We start from the raw sequence: 21185 nt of genomic DNA, 5'->3' as shown, positions 1-21185 counted from the left end.
GAAGCACTGCTCTTGCTAGGACCAGTGTTAATAACAGCCTGGCCACGGGACATTCGCCGATGCGAATATTCGCGCGGTGCGAACGGCGAAGCGTCTAGCGACTAAAACAAGCGCATAGAAATGTACCTAACAAGCCACGCGCACCGGCGACCGGCGAAGCGACCGGCGAAATGTACCGAGCGAATCGCGCGATGCGGCGGGCGAGCAAAACAAATGCATGAATACGGACGGCGCGAGCCACGGAGTCGAGCGGTAGTCGCGGCGAATAGTACAGTGATTAAATGAGTTTAGTTGTTTTCGCCGCGAAAAATTAACGCCGAAATTTTTATATTTTTTATTTATTTTTTATTTTATATTTTTAAAGTCGTCGTGGCCTAACGGACGTCCGGTGCAATCGTGTTGAGCGATGCACCGGTGTTCGAATATCAGGCGGGTACCAATTTTTGTAATGAAATACGTACTCAACAAATGTTCACGATTGATTTCCACGGTGAAGGAATAACATCGTGTGATAAAAATGAAATCTTCAAAATAATAATTTGCGTAATTACTGGTGGTAGGACCTCTTGTGAGTCTACACGGGTGGGTACTACCACCCTGCCTATTTCTGCCGTGAAGTAGTAATGCGTTTCGGTTTGAAGGGTGAGGCAGCCATTATAACTATACTTGAGACCTTAGAACTTATATCTCAAGGTGGGTGGCACATTTACGTTGTGGATGTCTATGGGCTCCAGTAACCACTTAACACAAGGTGGGCTGTGAGCTCGTCCACCCATCTAAGCAATAAAAAAATAAAATAGCTGAAATACTAGCTAGACCAGCTATTTGGAAGTCTAGCCACCCAAAGTATTTCTCGTACTTCTTGTGGAATTCTCCATCTATAGGTATACTCCGATTCTTATTCAAATCATGTACTTCACAATCTTTTCCAAATAATAGGTCCTGAACCAAAAAACTATTAATTTGTAAGCAATATCGAGATAATTTCGATATAGACATTTCGCTGTCGGACTTCCTTACTAGTCGCGGCGGCGAACGTGAGTACCCGTGGCCTGCAAACGGTGCTGCGCGAATGGTCGCCTCGCCCACCGCTTCGCTGTTCGCACCGCCGATCCCCGTGGCCAGGCCGTAACACCTCTAAGGTTAAGTCTACGAGGGCTGCACTAAAAGTATCGGGAATGGAATATTTCCACTGTTCCTGTCATATTAAAATCTTTTTATTTGAAAACTCCTTGGTTTTAAAAATCGAATACCATTTATTTATTTAAAAAAGATTCTCGGTCTTGTCACGAGGTTTTGTCAAACTTGTTTAGTCGTTGAGAAAATAGAATTGACTCGAGAAAATTCAAGAGCGATGATTTATTATGACTTTCGAAGTGGTTTAACACAAAAACAGTGTGTTGACCGGATGATTTCTGCATTTGGTGATGAAGCCCCATCCAAAACCACAATTTTTCGCTGGTTTCGTAGACGTGTCAAGCTGAGTGATGATCCCCGTCAAGGTCGTCCAAAAACTGCAGTCACCCAAGAAAACGTTGATGCTGTGCGTAAGCTGATTGAGGAAGATCGACATGTGACATACCGCGAAATTCAGGCAACTTTAGACATTGGCATGAGTCAAATACAAATAATCTTGCATGAACAATTAGGTGTAAAAAAGTTGTTTTCCCGATAGATACCGCATTCGCTCTGTGAAGAGCAAAAAGCGGCTCACGTTACTTGGTGCGTCAGAACTCTGGAAAGATTCCACGCAGGATCCTCAAATGCTGTATACAACATTGTATCAGGTGACGAATCCTGGATATACACGTACGAACCCGAAACAAAAAACCAGTCACGAGTTTGGGTGTTCGAAAATGAGTTAAAGCCAACAAAAATTGTTCGTTCACGAAGTGTTGGAAAAAAAATGGTGGCCACGTTTGTCTCCAAAACCGGCCATGTTACGACTATTCCTCTTGAGGGACAAAGAACGGTTAATGCAGAATGGTATGCTAGCATTTGTTTGCCACAGGTCGTTTCTGAACTCCGTAAAGAGAACTGCAACCGCCGCATCATCCTCCATCACGACAATGCGAGTTCTCACACCGCGCACAGAACAAAAGAGTTTTTAGAGCAAGAAAACATAGAATTATTAGACCATCCGCCGTACAGCCCCGACCTAAGCCCTAATGATTTCTATACTTTCCCTAAAATAAAGAATAAATTGCGTGGACAGAGATTTTCATCACCTGAAGAAGCTGTGGACGCCTACAAAACGGCCATTTTGGAGACCCCAACTTCCGAATGGAATGGTTGCTTCAATGATTGGTACCATCGTATGGAAAAATGTCTCAAATTTCGCGGAGAATACTTCGAAAAGCAATAAATACATTTTTAAATAGTAATGTTGTGTCACTTCGTTAATTCCCGAAATTTTCAGTGCCGCCTAGGTATATAGCCCCTTAGGCTTCCAGCGAATAGGTTCAAAATAATTGAGGATTATGAACACAAGGAAGAAGATAAGGATGTCCATGATCTCAACGCGGTCCAAAAAGACTTAAGGCGGAATGTGTCAAAGAAGATATCCGTAAAAATAAAAACCAAATAAATTTTAATAAATTTGAATTAAAAATAGTGTAAGAAAAAATGATTTTATTGTAAAAAAGCGTGGCGTGCTTTTCAGGACATTATCAATATAACCCTTCTACTCAGTTTTTATTAAAATTTGTTTTTCATTTTTTTGTTGAATTTTAATTTCTTTTAAATATTGAATTGTCATCGGTTTTTAATAAGTATACCAAATTTCGAGTTAACCCGACGTTTTGAAGGGGGTCAAAATCATGTTCAAAGATTCCGTTACATACCAACATAGGTACATACGTCTGAAGCTAATAAAAGGGTATTAATGACTAACAAATGAAACACCATCTTTGTATTCGTTAATTTATTTATTAACATTTTCGTAAAACTATATACATATCACCAACAATTGTGATCACCTATTTTGATGCGTTCGAGAATGTACCGAAACACTGTGACGTCATCTGTGGCTAAAACGCACAAGCTACGATTAACTTGACGCGAACAAATGTTAGTATTGTTAGACTCGGCATTCGTTACATAATAACGACTGGACGATGCCACTGACATGTCAATGCGACGCCGCCGCCAGTTGAGGCTTTATACAAAATAAGGCGACGGGCACATTACTTCCTTAATGTACCCAGTATGAAGTTCCCAAACTTTTTAATTACAATTTGCTTTACTTATTTCTCGTTATGAACTAAGATCGTCTGTCGGGTCACGGGTGCTCACAGTTTGCAGTGAGCCCCTTTCCTCGGCACGCTCATGAAGGGCACCGGGTGAGGGTACAGTCCTCGTCGTGATTTGAACTCTACAATATCGGTCACTATTATCGGCTGAAACAAAAGACAAAAAAAAACTTAAAAAGATTTTGGCAACGGGTACTAGGAACATACAGCCAGGTCTTTTGTAATTTAACATTCAATGTGACCTCTTATTAGATATGTTAAAATTTTCGACACTTACGCCGCTTCTTAGACCATATTGGCTTATTTTAATTTTATTTTGTTATACATATTTATTTGGGAAACCAACAGTACGATACAAACATAATATCTTAAAAAATAGCTAAAACAATAACCAAACATGTTTCCACCATCCAAAATCACATATAAGTAGAAAAAAAAGAGATATTTAGAAATTTAAGTTTCCACAAAAGCAACACAATACTTTTTTTTGTTCTTGCTTAGATGGTTGGACGAGCTTACAGCCCACCTGATGTTAAGTGGTTACTGGAGCCCATAGACATCTACAACGTAAATGCGCCACCCACCTTGAGATATAACTTCTAAGGTCTCAGTATAGTTACAACGGCTGCTCCACCCTTCAAACCGAAACGCATTACTGCTTCACGGCAGAAACAGGCGGGGTGGTGGTACCTACCCGTGCGGACTGACAAGAGGTCCTACCACCAGTAAATACGCACATATTATTATGTACATCAACTTACACTATAAAAATAAGTACATAATACTCATCAGACTAAATCACCTTATAAATATTCCAAAATAGCATTTCTATATGCTACAAGTGACTAGCAATATTATATAAAACATTCACGCATCAATATTGCTTTATTGTCGAAAACTAATCATTAAAATTAGTCTTATGACGTATTTCACCTCATAAAGTGGGCTCATGAGTCCACAACCAGCTTGAAATGTGACGTCGAAGCTACATTTAAATTATAATTTGCGTAATTACTGGTGGTAGGACCTCTTGTGAGTCCACGCGGGTGGGTACCACCACCCGGCCTATTTCTGCCGTGAAGCAAGTAATGTGTTGCGGTTTGAAGGGTGGGACAGCCGTTGTAACTATACTGAGACCTTAGAACTTATATCTAGAGGTGGGTGGTGCATTTACTTTGTAGATGTCTATGGGCTCAGGTAACCGGTTAATAGCCCCCCCCTGGGATACATACATATTTACTGGAATACATATTTATGCCATTGAAGTCATTTGACATCTGTCATCCTCTCTCCACAACACTCACCTGCCTGTCGCTGCGGGTGTCAATGACGGTGTCATTGTCGGGTGACAGCCGCCCGGCGCCGCCCTCCGCCGTGGACACCACGTGCACGGACAGCTTCCGGCGCTCGTCCGACTTCGGACTTATGTGTTTCTGTAACAACCAGATATCGAGGGGGTCGGGGCATTTGTGACCTGTCCCCTTTTTATCCTCCCCTGCGATGACCGAGTGATGGGGGCCGACGGGGGACCGCCTTATTAGTTGGGGGGCGCGTTGTGAGTCCACACGGGTAGGTATTTATATCCACCGCATAACAGTACCAGTTGGTTTGAAGGGTAGAGCAGCCGTTGTACTATAGAACTGATATTTAGAACTCATCTCTGCAATTTCAAAAATAGCCTTTAAGTCCGAAGTTTTAAGGTCTAATATAGTTTGCAGGCACAAAACACTTTATTTCATTTCATACTTAGCCTCCCTTCATCCACTCATGTCTTTTAAATAAAAGCATGAACATGTATGTTGAGCTGTGACCTCCCCACGAGCACACGGTCCGCACCACGACGCGCACGTACCTTGTAGTACTCTATGAGGTCCTGCTGAGTGACCGCGTTTAGTTGCTCCACTTCAATAGTCGCGCGATCAAAGTTGTACATCTGTAGAACGTTAAATATTTATTGGGCGGGAGCGTAAAGTTTATTTTTTATTGCCCTTGTAAAGTCAGGGTGAGAAAGAGCGTTAGTGGGAGAAAGAGTGCCAGTGGAGAAAGTATCATGAGACAGTGACGGTCATGGGTAGAGAGAGTGTCAGGGTGAGAGTGAGTGTCAGTAGGAGAGTGAAAGTCATGATTAGAGTGAGTGTCATGCGGAGAGTAAGTCTCAGGGGGAGAGGAGTCTCAGGGAAAGGGTGAGTCTCAGGGAGAGAGTGAGTGTCAGGGGAAGAGTGAGTCTCAGGGGGACAGGAGTCTCAGAGAAAGAGTGAGTCTCACGGAGTGAGTGTCAGGGGAAGAGTGAGTCTCAGGGGGAGAGGAGTCTCAGGGAAAGAGTGAATCTCAGGGAGAGAGTAAATCTCAGGGGTAGCATGAGTGTCAGAGTGTGTGTAAATGTCAGGTGGAGAGTAAATGTCAGCGGTAATGTGAGAGTCAGGGTAGAGCGAGTGTCAAGGGTAGAGTTAGTGACAGGGGTAGAGCGAGTTTCAAGCGTAGAATGAGTGTCAGGGTGAGAGCAACCGCTAGTGTGAGAGTGAGTGTCAGAGTAAGAGTAAGTGTCAGTGTGAGAGTGAGTGACTGAGTAAAAGTAAGTGTCTGTGTAAGAGTCTGTGTTTCAGGGTGAGAAAGAGTGTCATGTGGCAAAAAGAGTATCAGGTGGCAGAAAGAGTGTCAGGTGAGAGAGTGTCAGTAGAGAAAGTGTCACGAGAGAGTGAGGATCAGAGGTAGAAAGTGTCAGGTTCGAGTGTCATGTGAGAGAGAGGGCCAAGGGGAAGGTAGAGAGGGTGTTAGGGGCAGTACCTGCGTCGCTATCTCGGACCAGAACCTCGTGGCCCGCTCCCCGATGTGCTTCGCCTTCTCCAGTTTCCGGGCAGCCAGCGCCGACCGGAACTTCAAGAACTCTTCGTTCTTCATATTCTCTAAATACTCCTGGAAGGAAATACTCGCTTATCGTTTAAGTCATCTTTTAAAATACGCGACATGGTTCTAGTTGCATTTTTTTTTTATTGCCCTTGTAGGCAGACGAGCATACGGCCCGCCTGATGGTGAGTGGTTACCGTCGCCCATGGACTTCAGCAATGCCAGGGGCAGAGCCAAGCCGCTGCCTACATCTTCATCTCCCGTGATAAAATCTTTTGCTTTCGGACAGGATTTCTTCGAATTCTTTCCCTTACTGCTTTGACCACCATTTTCGTACGAACACTACGTGGACGGCCAGACTTTTTTCTGTCACAAACAGAGGAGGGCTCATTGCACCTATTAATAGCCGGTACACAAACATTTTACTAATACCAAGCGTATGGAGAGTTTTAAAAATTTCATTTGGCTCCATATCCACTTTGTGTAATGCAATCACAGCGATTCGGTTCTCTTTATCACCCCACTCCATTTTAATATCGCAAAATTTTGTACAATGTATTGGCGCCAAAATGAGAAAACTCAATGAGCAATCATATAAAAATGACAGATTCCAAACTCAAATGTAATATTTTGTTTATTTTTAATTGTAACAGTATTTATGGCCAGACTAAGTATATCGAGGAGAAATTGGATAATACATGGCGTCGCTCTTACCGCCGTACGCGATACTCACTTGAGCGTTGCTGATGAAGGCTTCTATCCTGGTCTCCAGGTAGCGGGGGTGCTTGTCGCCCTGGACTATGACCCTCAACCCTTGGACGCCATTAGCGCGACGGACACCGCTGACGACTATGTACCCAAGCTGCTCCTGCGAAAGCAAGGCGCAGGACGTCTGTATAGAGCAGCGGTCGGGGAACCGGGGTAAATCACCCCGGTAAATCAATGGGGTAAAATAAAATGGGGGGGGGGCACTGTTAAAAATGAAATTCCTTACAATCGTTGTGATTTCAAACTCGATGAAACGAAATGAAACGAAACGAAAAATAAGTCTAATAAAAGCGAAATTTTTTTTCCCGAAAAAAAAAAACATTTAAATTCAAAAAAGTTTTTTAAGGGGGCTATATTAAACTATTTTTTTCGACTAATTATGCAAGAAAAATATCATATGAATTATAAATTAACAACAAATTACAATTTACTTATATTTTCTCCGGGGGGGGGGCGATTTTTTCCTAAATTGTATATTACATAATATTACTATTATTACCGTTATGTATTACTAGGTATATTGTTTTCTTTTCAAAATTATCATTGGGATCTATAATATGAAAGATGCTAAAAAGAAGCGATTTCGTTTTTTTTTGTTCTTCGCCATGGGGTAATATCAACTTACACAAAAATATTTTGGGGTAATAATATTAAAAAAGTTCCCCGACCGCTGGTGTAGGGCCTAAAGGATAAGACGTCCGATGCATTCGTATGTAGCGATGCACCGGTGTTCGAATCCGGCAGGCGGGTACCAATTTCTCTAATGAAATACGTACTTAACAACCGCCTGTTTCTGCCGTGAAGCAGTAATGGGGGAGGCAGCCGTTGTGCTGAGACCTCGTATCTCAATGTTTTATTTATTTATTGCTTAGATGGGTGGACGAGCTCACAGCCCACCTGGTGTTGAGCGGTTACCGGTACCCATAGACATCTACACCTTGAGACATGAGTTCTAAGGTCTCATTTTTAACAGCCCAACGGCTGCCCCATCCTTAATGCTTCACGGCAGACACTAGCAGGGCGGTGGTACCTACCCGCGCGGACTCACAAGTCGTCCTACCACCAGCACCGTACCTGCGTCCTCAGCACGTGGAAGCAGGGCTCGCTCAGCGCCTGCTCCAGCAGTTCCAGCAGCACGTTAGACCTGGAGGCGCGGAGCCCGCACGAGTAGTACACAGACGTGCACGAGGACCTGTGGATCCGGTTCTCTATCTCGCTGCAGTACCACGCGCCTGCAACCAGGACGTCCAGGACGTGTCCTCACCAGATCCTCAAGTCTCGACACCCTCACGGCACGAGGTCACGACCATGTCAATTTCTAATAAGACTTCGCTAACGTAATGTTATTTTTTAATACGCTTTTATTAGCTAGACGTATGTATGTTAGTATGTAACGGAATCTTTGAACATGACTTTGACCCCCTTCAAAACGTCGGATTAACTCGAAATTCGGTATACTTACTAAGGACCGAGTAGAAAATAAAAATTAGAAAATAAATTTTAATAAATTTTAATTAAAATTAGTGTAAAAAAAATTATTTTATTGTAAAAAAAAAGCGTGGGCTGCATGGTATCAGTAGTTATAAATATTTTATGAACATATATGAGCAGAAGGGTTATTTTGATAATATCTTGAAAAGCACCCCATTTTTTCTTACACTACCTATTTTTTATTCAAATTTATTAAAATTTATTTTCAAATTTTTTGTTGGATTTTCTTTTTTCTCTATAGCTTTGGTGGGTGGACAAGCCCACAGCCCACCTGGTGTTAAGCGGTTAGTGGAGCCCATAGACATGTACCACGTAAATGCGCCACCCACCTTGAGATGTGAGTTCTAAGGTCTTAGTATAGTTACATCGGCTTAGAACCGGCACCTTAGAATTTACGTTGTACATATCTATGGGCTCCAGCAACCACTTAACACCGGTCTAGATTAGTCCACCCATCTAAATAATAATAAAATAAAATAAATCACGTGTGGCTAATAGTTGCATGCTCGCGCGTAACCTAATTAAGCTTACCTTTTTCTATCTCGACCTCCCGACGCTGCAGCAGCTGCTGAGCCAAGAGCGGGGTGCCGTCCTTGGGCAACCTGAGGACGAAAATACATCTCGTGTTGTAGTAGGCCTCGCGTTGTAGTAGGTCACGTGTTATAGTAGGTCGCGTGTTATAGTAGATAGTGGGTTGTAGTAGGTAGTGGGTTGTAGTAGGTAGTGGGTTATAGTAGGTCGCGTGGTATAGTAGGCCTCGCGTTATAGTAGGTCGCGTGTTATAGTAGGTCGCGTGTTATAGTAGGTAGTGGATTGTAGTAGGTCGCGTGTTATAGTAGATAGTGGGTTGTAGTAGGTAGTGGGTTATAGTAGGTCGCGTGGTATAGTAGGCCTCGCGTTATAGTAGGTCGCGTGTTATAGTAGGTCGCGTGTTATAGTAGGTAGTGGATTGTAGTAGGTCGCGTGTTATAGTAGGTCACGTGTTATAGTAGGTCACGTGTTATAGTAGGTCACGTGTTATAGTAGGTCACGTGTTATAGTAGGTCACGTGTTATAGTAGGTCACGTGTTATAGTAGGTCACGTGTTATAATTGGTCGCGTGTTAACAACCCGATACCGAGTGTAGGTCTATCCAAATGCTCTACATTTTTTAATAGCAAATACCAACGTTAATACTTCCGCCTAGCTTCAGAACACGGCACCAGCAGGGTCCAAGTCTCCATCGACTGTACCGCGGCATAAATAGGCGGGGCGGTGGTACCCTCCCGCGCAGACCTACTAGACCACTAATTGCTTATTAATACTGGATATTAGATTAGAAATTCGACTTCAAATTGAATAAATGTATTTAAGTCTTACAGTAATTTCATATTATATGTAAACTGTATACTCATATATCTATTTATTGTATGTATATATTTTCTATACTAATGTACTGTTATATAGTACATCGCAACATGCCTACTGTATTTATATTTTTTCCAGAATATCTGTAAATTAAACGGATGTCTGCAAGAGATCGCTTTTATATATGCTTGTTGACTGTTTTTTTTAATCTTTAGTATGTTTTGGTGTGCAATAATCTCTTTCTCTCTTCTCTCTCTCTCTCTGTCTCTCTCTAAATGTAGAAAACGTAACGAACTTGGCTTCCAGACCGTCGGCCATCTCCAAAGCCCTCTCCTTGGTCACGTTCCCGATGATCAGACCCTCGATGTGCACCTTCCTCAGCATCCTGCTGATGAAATCTTCGAGCTGGTCGACGGTCATGACTGGCAAGGAAACGAAATGTTGTTTTTTAAGTATATAAAACAATATTCGAGCCGGCCCCTTCCCCCCCCCCCCCCCTGCCCCGGGACTAACCCCGGGGTGGCCGCCCCCCGGAGTAACGACGCACGCACAAACATACATCTTATATTTACATTTGAGTCACAGACAGGGTGTTCTATTACTCACCTCATATACAGAGTGTTGATAAAAGTATCGATTATAGTTAAAAACTTTGATTTACTATTGTTGGATTATTTTAATGCGAAGAAATTTAATAGTTATAATAGTAATAGTAAGCTGGTGGTAGGACCTCTTGTGAGTCCGCACGGGTAGGTACCACCACTCTGCCTATTTCAGCCTCTGAGAACTTATATCTCGAGGTGGGTAGCGTATTTACGTTGTAGATGTCTATGGGCTCCAGTAACCACTTAACACGAGGTGGGCTGTGAGAAGATCCGGCGAGAAACTCAGTGGGCTGTGTCTGAGGGAAAAATTAATGGTTTCTTAATTTAACGACAGTGTCTTCATGGATGCGGGGGTTAAAGACCTCAACGACAACTCTCAATCTACGGCATGTTCCAAAGCATCAAATGCGTAGATGTGATTGTGGTCAGCAGTGTACTGTGTTATCAGCGCCAGTGAGGGTGTGGAGAGACTCACCCTGGGCGGCAGCCAACAGCTGGGGGCGGGTCCAGCAGACGTCCGTCAGACACATCGTCTGCTCCAGAAGGGCGTGCTGCAAGAGATCAGGTTGGCGACTTTAAAAGGACTGTTAAGGCCCCACGCCCCCCAGGGGATCGTGGGTGGGGGGAGTCAACGGGGGTCGGGGGACAAACATACATATATTTATTTATTATTGACTAGCGACCCGCCCTCGCTTCGCTTCGGAAACATTAAATTTTATTATTAATAGCTGAGTCCCGCGATGTTACCCGCGGTTATTGTTGTACCGCGGGTGACGCCGCGGGGCGAAGCTAGTCTAAAAAAAGTAGCCTAAGTTACTCCTTATATCATCAGCAACCTCTCAGTGAAAGTCCAGTCAAAATCGGTCAGCCGTTCCAGAGATTAGCCGGAACAAACAGACACACAGACAGACAGACAAAAATTGTAAAAAATGCTATTTTGGTGTATGTACCGTATATATATATTCATAATAATATGCCTGTAGTAAAAAGCGGTTATTTCAATATTACAAACAGACACTCCAATTTTATTTATATGTATAGATAGTATTGAGAGTTCGTACAGGTACGTACAACCAATTTTAATGTTGCCACAGAGCTGTTCCCGTTTCAAGGGTGGGAGTCTTTGGATAATTTATTTGAGGCTTTGACCTCATGTCTCAAGGACCGTTGGGATCTTCACGTTATGTCCGTGGACCCCTGTAACCGCTCATCATCAAGCCGCAAAATCATCTACCTAACCTAACCCCCCATTTATTTGATTAATCACTTGTCGATCAACACGGGGGATTTTGTCCTTTTATGACCCGCAATGGAAACAAAACATGGATAAATCGAAATTTGCGATACATTGCGTGTAAGAAAATATATGAACGGGTTTGATGAATGGACCCGCCATCACGCGTGAGAGCCGGAAGGCACGACGCCACACTTGCGGCCCCGGGACCTCACCTGGTACGGCTGTTCGGTTTCGTAATTCTTCATGGCTCGCACGAAGATCTCCTTGATGATCTCGAACCTCTGGGGGTCCGGCTTCGCGGACAGCATCCCCGAGATCGTGTCCAACAGGACGTGTTGCTTGTCGTCGTATCCGTTGATGGTTATCTGTGGACCGACCAGGGATCACGCTGTACGATCCGTCCCCTCGGCGGTAGGGGGGGGGCGTTCCGCTTATATCTACTCAAAAACTATAATCTCTTATCTAATCATTCTAATCACGTGTCGTTGCCTATGGCCTCCGTCCGACAGAAAAGTTCGCAGGACTATGATGTTCAGTGACTAAAAACACCAAAAAAGTGTATGGCTTTTGAGGTCGCCGTCGCCCATGGACATGGCCGACGTCCGGGTCGCAACCAAATCCCAGCGTGTGTGTGTTACATTCGGCGAGACAAACGAAGAAAATTTTGAAAATTAGTGAAATATTACGTAACGTCGAAGGTTGGCTCGGCGATTGGCCCCGAATGACGTCACATGCGGTTAAGTCGCACGCGGACCAGTGTAGTTTAGTAGTATTTGGTAAGTGCTGCCCGGTTACCAATTTTTTTTTGTAATTTTAGGAGTAGTAGTACTCTTTAAAAAAGAATCTTTATTCCTTGTACAGTGGTATAAGTGGTTCACGTCCCCCATACACTTCTCAACGTAAGTCCCGGGACGCACCTTGAGACATGAGGTCTAAATCTCGATCGCATCGTTTGAACTTTATCCGGCCACCCGCAAGTGGGGGGACCGAGTGCGGCACGGTCCCCTCGGGGGGTTGGGGGGCTCACCGTAATCCCGTTGACCTCCGACCCCAGGCTCCAGGACAGGCCGGCCAGGCTGGCGCTATACGTGCTCTGCTGCAACGCGTCACGCACCAGCATCACCCACACCGTGCACAGGTTGTAGTGCAAAGGGTCAGAGTTCGGCAGGGGACTGAGGACATTGTCAAAGAGAACCATTACACCATGGCATCACCCCGTGCCTCAAGTATAAATACAGTTTTTCCTGTGCAACCTCAAACATCGTCACCTTGAGATATGAGGTGGAACCAGCTCGCGTGGGGCTGATGGTTCTTTTTGTTGTTGCTTAGATGGGTGGACGAGCTCACAGCCCACCTGGTGTTATGTGGTTACTGGAGCCCATAGACATTTACAACGTAAATGCGCCACCCACCTTGAGATATAAGTTCAAAGGTCTCAAGTATAGTTACAACGGCTACTTATACCCTTCAAACCGAAACGCACTAATGCTTCACGGCAGCAATTGGCAGGGCGGTGGTACCTACCCGCGCGGACTCACAAGAGGTCCTACCACCAGGTCCTACCACCAACCCAGAAGCCGCGACCCTCTGTCTAGACCGGTGCTGGTCCGTGGTTCGTGGTCCCCAAGGTCCGTCCCAGCGAGCACTTACCTGACGTAGCTGAACCGCATCGTGGCCTTCGGGAGACGGAACTCGCTGTCCAGCTTGTACCAGAGCCGCACCAGCGGCGTGTCCTGCATCGCGAGCACAATCACATATTGTTACCGCGTCCGGTATAATCATATCATATGCGACTTTTTGGCGGGAACGCGAGGAGTGAGGTTGTGTGATTTCTTTTATTTTGTCTATTTAGTGTTTCGATAGGAAGGACGAGCTCACAGCCCACTTGGTGTTAAGTGGTTAGTGGAGCCCATAGACATCTACAAGGTAAATATGCGCCACCCACCTTGAGATGTAAGTTCTTCTAAGATCTCGGTATAGTTACAACGGCTGCCCCACCCTTCAAAGCGAAACGCATTACTGCTTCACGGCAGAAATAGGCGGTACCTACCCGCGCCAGTAATTACGCAAATTATAATTTTGCGGGTATTTGATTTTTATTACACTATGTTATTCCTTCACCGTGGAAGTCAATCGTGAACATTTGTTGAGTACGTACTTCATTAGAAAAATTGGTACCCGCCTGCGGGATTCGAATGCCGGTGCATCGCTACACACGAATGCATCGGACGTCTTATCCTCTAGGCCACGACGACTTAATGAAAATCTTGCCTTAATGATGGTCGGTGCTGTGGGGGCGGCGGTGGTGGACTCCTCCTCCGATTCTAGCACCTCCAGCCTCGTGGGGATGTACTCGTTGACCGAGGGCAGATGCAGCTCCTGGGTTGGAGTCGCGGACCTCCACGTCTGGAAGTTACGTGCCGGCTAGACGTCGCTACTACGATATTACATATAAAAAAAATAAAAAAAATCCTACCTAAGCCGATAGCCTTGAGAGGCTATATCACCGTAGCTTTAACTAGTAGGTGAGCTTACGGGGCTCAAACCTGACGACGTTGCTAGCACGAACCCTAGCAAGAGCAGTGCTTCGCAGAATCTACCACCGGATCGGAAACGCGACCCACTGAGAAGATCCGGCGAGAAACTCAGTGGGCTGTGTCTGTGGGTTAATTTACTCGTCGAGCCCTTCGTCGCAAGCGACGGGTTCGACGAGAACGATGCCCGGTGCTTGAGGTACCTAAAAGCACCGTTAGTGGATCGAGAGGATCCGAAATGACGTGTTTGGGGCGACGTCGTCTGCATTCCATTCTGTCCGCAGTATCGGGAATGTCATATCTAAACCCTTTACGGTGTCGACTTATCTGTTGTCCGTTGACATCACGGTGTTGCGATGCGGGAACCGCGCAGGCTTTGCAGACCAACGTGTGACGTCATTTGTGGTGAAATAATGTTGAATTATGATTCTAATGACTTTATAGATATCCGACCGGCAGAGTCTATCGAGAAACTTGTTGTTCAGGGTAGGGTCAACGGTAAAAGACCTAGTGGACGAGGCCTCATGCGCTGGATTGATCAAATGAAAATCCCTACCAAGATCCCACTTAACGAGTGTGTGCGCCAAGCTTCAGTTCACGAACTACGGAGAGCAGCTGTCAAGGCTATAATACGTTACTGTTACGCCGGTAAGAGTAACGCCATCTATCGCCGAATGGTCGAACGAATATCGAAGGACCTAGTAGCACCTAGAGCGCTCGAGAAGTACAACGCCATCTATTGTCAGATAACGGAAACACAATACTAGAGATGTGTGGAATATTCTCGATAATTCTAGGGATGTGCTATCGACTATAAAAGCGTTGCAGGGATGGCAAGCAGGCAGTTATGTAATCGGAACCACTCGAAGCGAAACAGCGAACGGATCACCTGAAGCGAAGCGGAAAAAATGAATTGAAAGTGTTCTGTGTGAGTTCTAAGTGATAAGTACAGTTTTTAGTTGTACTTTGGTGGAATTTTTATTTATCACGAACCCCAGCGCGTAACAATAAGAATTCCACTGGACCACGACTGCTCTCTCAAGAGTAACCGACTATGATGATAGATATCCTGTTCTGATATCACCGACCCTCGAGCCAGCGCGATTTTTTTTTATTACCCTTGTTCGCAGACGAGCATACGGCCCATCTGATGGTGAGTGGTTATCGTCGCCCATGGACTTCAGCAATTCGTGTGGCAGAGCGAGGCCGCTGTCTACCGCTTAAAACAGCTACTGCTTCGCGGCATTAACGGGCACGACTTCGGTTCCCGTCCACCACCAGCCTCAGACCATTCCCCCTTTCGAGTCTTACCTTAATCTTGGCATCCTCTATGGTCTCCCTCAGGTATTTCGTACCGTACCAAGGTTCGATTTGCGTACACTTCTCTTCAAAACGTCTGAAATGTACATTCATTTTTTTTTAATGGGATTTTATGACATGGTGACTAAAACCTTTAAGTCATGTCTTTTTTTTAATTTATGTTCTTATTTTTTTATGAAAATTGATCATAATATGGAGTGAAATGAAATGAGATGAGATGATATGGGAAGAAATATAATCTCAGTAAAAGGGTGATTGATGGTGATTGGTCATTTACTGAGACTTTTTCAGTGGACTTTTTGGAGAATCCCGAGAAGTTAAGTCCAGCGGCTTTATTTCATTTTCACACATTTGTGCACTTTCACAGTTATTAAAAAGTTAATAAACCACCGTTATTACACATTTAAACCTGAAGAAATACTAAATAGACAAAATAAAATAAATCACAAAACTTCACTCCTCGCGTTCCCGCCAAAAAGTCAAATGTACATAAATAGATATATATGTCACAGTTTCAGTAAATGTTATCAATCCATTCGAGTCGGAAACGTCAAGAAGTTCACTTAGATAAGGAGCGATAGCAACACTAGTTTCCACAGTTTGACGTTTGTGGCTGTTTGACAGTTGACGTTTGTGTCTGTTTGACAGTTGACGTTTGAGGTATGGTTTTACGGTAAAAGGACCGTCATCGTTCTGTAGGAGAGCATCGATGCGAACGGTAACGAACTCGCCGCGTTTCTCAATCAATCTCAATCTATCCATACGATCATTGGTGATTATCTCTTAAATTGTTTGCTACAGTGAAAATAAACGTTTGTATCGATCATCTGTATTGATCGTCATAGATAATACACATAAATTAATTATAGATAAGCAACTTAAGCACTGAACAAAAATGTTTACGGACGTCGGCCACTAGATGGCTTCGCTTCGATTAGTTTCTCATTGCTCCTGCAGATGGCAGTAACATATTACCTTTCCTATGTTTTATTTTCGATATGAGGTCTGATACGCCTAGTTCATTTCCTTTTCCAGTTTTTACATGTTAGTGTAGGTATATTAACCGATACATTCACATACGATCATCCATGGACGTCAGCAATACCAGGGGCAGAGCCAAGCCGCTGCCTACCGTTAAGTACTCTCCACAAACCTCGTTTGAAGAAGGACATGTCATAGTACTCCGGACCACATGGTTCATAGACCACATGACCCAGTTGGCAAATACACAAAAAAAAACTCACTTGGCCATTACAGCTACCCTGATGTTCTCCGGAGTCAAGCAGTCCAGCAGCTCCTCGATGAGGTCCGGTCTCCACTCCGTCATGAGGTCGTAGACGCTGAGGACGTCCTCTATCGGATAATCCTGAAATCAAAAGCGAGATCTAGTAATGTTAATATGATAGCTGGAAATTACTGGCTTACTTTTTTTCCTGCCTATGCTGATAGCCTTGAGAGGCTATATCAGCTTTACCCGACCAAAACACGTCATTACGTATCCTCCCACCCATTAACGGTGCTTTTAGGTACCACAAGCACCGCATAGTTCTCGTCGAACCCGTCGCTTGCGACGAAGGGCTCGACGAGTAAATTAACCCACAGACACAGCCCACTGAATTTCTCGCCGGATCTTCTTAGTGGGTCGCGTTTCCGATCCCGTGGTAGATTCTGCGAAGCACTGCTCTTGCTAGGGCCAGTGTTAGTAACACTCCGGTTTAAGCCCCGTGAACTCACCTACACGTCAAGGAGAAGCTGAAATAGCCTCTCAAGGCTATCAGCATAGATACGAAAAAACAAGAACGTTACCCTAATGTGTAGGTTAGCTTCCGGGACACAAACCTGACGACATTGACTAACACTAGCCCTAGCAAGAGCAGTGCTTCTCAAAATCTACCACCGGATCGGAAGCGCCACCCACTGAGAAGATCCGGCGAGAAACTCAGTGGGCTGGCTTATGGTGAGCCTGTATGGATGCATCCAAATCTCCTTATTTATACCTCGAAACCTTTATCAACAGGTGATTGACTGCACCTTATTATATCTATGAGCTCCACTAATCATTTAATACTAGATGACCCGTGAGACCGTGGACATCCGACCTTTTGCCGGTCACCTCTATGTCAGCACTCCCGGCCAGACTTTCACGACTCAGACCTTCATGGTCATGGCGATCACATTCAGTTTTTATGTTGCTATAAGTTTTGGCAATTCTTTTATGACCTTGGGGATAGTTTTGTTGACCTTAGGCCTAGATTGTATTGGCTTTGGTCAGGCTTTGAAGCCACGAGGTCAGGAACCAGGTTCGTAAGAGTTTTAAATATGAATGTGAAAGGTTCTAGAGGTAGAGCGAAGAAAAAATGGATAGATTGCGTGAAAGACGGTATGTGTAAGAGGGGAGTGATGTATGATAGAGGAGTATGGGAGGAGGATATGATAGAGAAGTATGGGAGGAGAATATGACAGAGGTGTATGGGAGGAGGATATGATAGAGGAGTATGGGAGGAGGGTATGATAGAGGAGTATGGGAGGAGGATATGATAGAGGAGTATGGGAGGAGGGTATGATAGAGGTGTATTGGAGGAGGATATGATGGAGGTGTATTGGAGGAGGATATGATAAAGGTTTATGGGAGGAGGGTATGATAGAGGAGTATTGGAGGAGGATATGATAGAGGTGTATGGGAGGAGGGTATGATAGAGGAGTATTGGAGGAAGATATGATAGAGGTGTATTGGAGGAGGGTATGATAGAGGAGTATGGAAGGAGATAACATGTTGCGCCGACCCCAGGGGACTGGAAGAAGGGCAGGAGAATGATGATGATGATGGCGATCACATTCAGATATCTGTAAGAGCAGCACCGACCTGAAGCAGGCTGACGTGGCCCTTGACGAAATGCCGGGGCTCGTACTTGTCCTGGAACCGGAAGCTGATGGCACTCAGCTCGCGCTGCTCCTCCCACACCCACTGCTGCGGACCCTGGGCCCTCAGCATGGCGAGGTACTGGAAGACCACATTTCCTTTTTTTTTTTTTTTTTTCCCTTCCTTCCCCATTTCCATGAGCATACGGCCCACCTCATGGTGAGTGGTTACCGTCGCCCATGGACTTCAGCAATGCCAGGGACAGATCCAAGCCGCTGCCTACCGCTTAATCCTCTCTACAAGCTTCGTTTGAAGAAGGACATGTCATAGCGCTCGGGAAACATTATGTGACACATGTGTCTACAACCTAACAGTGTCCACACTAAAATTTTATATATGGCTTTTATTCTATTGCCGTGGTTGAGTAGAAAACCTTGCTGGAGACAAGAAACCGAAGTCACAATTGTATAAAAAAACACTCCATCCTTTAGTAGTAGTGGTAGTGTGTTGTAAGTCCGCACAGGTAGGTACCACCACCCTACCTATTTCTGTCTTGTTTTTTTTTTTTTTGATGCGTATATGAGTGCATAAGCTCATAGCCCATCTGGTGTTAAGTGGATACAACGTAAGTGCGCCATCCATCTCCATCCAGTGCGTTCAAACAAACAAACTCTTCAGCTTTCTAATATTAGTATAGATTCCAGATTATTAACTCCAGATATCAATCTACCCTCACCTGGAACAGTAGGGTAATGATGTCGTCGACATGGTCAATGCCCTCCTCGGTGAGGTCCACGAGGACATCAAAGAAGCCAAACCCTCGGGCACCACCCGTCGGATCGGCTGACAAACTGAATTAATAAAATAAAAAAAAGCTGAAGATTTACGAACAAACATAAGTTGAATTGAAACACACAATGTTTATATATGTAGTATATTTTTTTCTATTGCTCCTACCTGGTGTTAAGCGGTTAGTGGAGCCCATAGACATCTACAACGTAAATGCGCCACCCACCTTGAGATGTAAGTTCTAAGATCTCAGTATAGTTACAACGGCTGCCCCGCCCTTCAAACCGAAACGCATTACTGCTTCACGGCAGAAATAGGCAGGATGGTGGTACCTACCCGCGCGAACTCACAAGAGGTCCTACCACCAGTAATTATGCAAATTATAATTTTGCGGGTATTTTTAGGCAGCGGCTTGTTCTGCCTCTGGCATTGCTGACGTCCATGAGCGACGGTGACCACTTACCATCAGGTGGGCCGTATGTTCGTCTGCCTATAATGGCAATAAAAAAAAATATTTTTATTACACGATGTTATTCCTTCACCGTGGAAGTCAATCGTGAACATTTGTCAAGTACGTATTTCATTAGAAAAATTGGTACCCGCCTGCCGAATTCTCCATACGAGTGCACCGGACGTCTTATCCTTTAGGCCACGACGACTTCCTTTTATAATGTAATAAGTCTACAATATACGTTGGTTTAAAATGAACCTTATCATTTTACTGTTAAGGTGAGGTAAGGTACTTAATAAGTTGTAAATCACAGTACATTTGTTTGAACAAGTCACCACCTATCTAAGTAGAAATGAACATGAAAAATTAAATTTTAAGTGAAATTCTATATATCAACAATTTTTATAACTATGAAAACAAACAATGTTATAATAAAAAATATTATATAATAATATACATATCTATAATAAAAACTTTGTAGCAGAAGTATGCATAGATGAGTATGTAATTTACCACACTTATACATAATATAGAGAAGGAGTGCAGAATGCTAATTTTTTTTTAAATGTATGCATTAAAATTCATTATATAAATAAAAATACATTCCACATACTACCATGTATTTGACACAACACTTAAATACTCTTTTTTTTATTGTCAAATTTTTGTTATTGTTTAGTCTGTGGTCAAATTGAGAACAGATATTGTTTATCTTTAATATTATTTGTCTATAGTGTAGTCTTGGCGAAATCTGTGATTATAGAAGTATAATAAATAAATAGTCTTTGACAATACAATCATAATAGTGTTTAAACTTATAATTTCAATAAATTAAAGTCGAATTTTGACTACTGGGGGACCACTAGTATATGTAAATAGGGCTAAGAGAAACGGGACACGGCTTTATTTATTTTATTTATTTATTTATAACTATCTATATTTGACAGTATAGAGGCGGGCTTAATGCCATAGGCATTTTCTGACAGTCTACCTTAGGAAGAGAGGCCGCCCAGAACAACTTGGCGTCGCTCGGTGGAGCAGGAGCTAGGGGTCTTGGGCATCATGTGGGAGGAGCTAGAACAGACTGCCCAAGACCAATATAAATGAAAAAAATTGATTCGAGCCCTACACCCCAGTAGAGGGTAATAGGAAAGAATGATGATGATGATGCTGCTACCTTAGGGGAGTGCAGAGATGAATCTTGGTAGATGTAGTGTTATAGTGATATTAGGTACTAAAACATATCACTTTTCGCATTAAAAGTGTACATTCCAAATTGAGTTAATATGCGGAATCATTTGGTATCATCAGTATTTTTCTAATAAATACTGTCAAAAGAGCATAGTTTAGATTTTTATTTTTTTTAGTTATGTTGACCTATGTTTTGACTACTATTAACAAAATCAATACATAATTTTATCTTACGTTAAAAGACAGATAATGTAACTGGTAAAAAATAAAAAATAAATGTTGCATAGATGATTAATATTAAAAATATCACATGATAGATAAACCTTTAAAACACTCTCCTGTAAGAGTAGTAAGTTTTGAGATTATACAGTTTTAATGCGAGAAGACGATATGTATATATAAAATACATAATATTTATACATACAATACTCGTACTTAAATAAATTTAAGATTAGGTATGGGGACATAAGTGGGGGGGTTAGTGAAAAAGTTTGAGA

At 43.5% G+C, this 21185-nt stretch overlaps 1 protein-coding gene across 2 annotated transcripts in view; it reads right to left on the bottom strand.

Annotated features, from left to right (window-relative positions):
* Positions 1 to 2908: 2908 nt before the first annotated feature.
* The window catches only part of LOC101745525 (insulin-degrading enzyme), a 36806-nt gene continuing 18529 nt past the window's right edge, over positions 2909 to 21185 (bottom strand). For both annotated transcript variants that reach the window (XM_004926288.5, XM_012690500.4), the window contains exons 10-26: positions 18994 to 19108; positions 18261 to 18398; positions 16642 to 16763; positions 15389 to 15473; positions 13815 to 13949; positions 13194 to 13276; positions 12571 to 12715; positions 11756 to 11908; positions 10782 to 10857; positions 9997 to 10123; positions 8886 to 8956; positions 7938 to 8095; positions 6829 to 6963; positions 6036 to 6164; positions 5104 to 5184; positions 4556 to 4684; positions 2909 to 3398 (exon numbers count right to left, since the gene is read on the bottom strand). In XM_004926288.5, coding sequence (XP_004926345.2) covers positions 3291 to 3398; positions 4556 to 4684; positions 5104 to 5184; positions 6036 to 6164; positions 6829 to 6963; positions 7938 to 8095; positions 8886 to 8956; positions 9997 to 10123; positions 10782 to 10857; positions 11756 to 11908; positions 12571 to 12715; positions 13194 to 13276; positions 13815 to 13949; positions 15389 to 15473; positions 16642 to 16763; positions 18261 to 18398; positions 18994 to 19108 — 1990 coding nt within the window. In that variant the 3' untranslated portion in view covers positions 2909 to 3290. The remainder of the gene's footprint in view (positions 3399 to 4555; positions 4685 to 5103; positions 5185 to 6035; positions 6165 to 6828; positions 6964 to 7937; positions 8096 to 8885; positions 8957 to 9996; positions 10124 to 10781; positions 10858 to 11755; positions 11909 to 12570; positions 12716 to 13193; positions 13277 to 13814; positions 13950 to 15388; positions 15474 to 16641; positions 16764 to 18260; positions 18399 to 18993; positions 19109 to 21185) is intronic.

This window comes from Bombyx mori, chromosome 24 (genome assembly GCF_030269925.1).
Source record: "Bombyx mori chromosome 24, ASM3026992v2".
NCBI lineage: Eukaryota > Metazoa > Arthropoda > Insecta > Lepidoptera > Bombycidae > Bombyx > Bombyx mori.
This window is presented reverse-complemented; position numbering and strand designations above follow the sequence as displayed.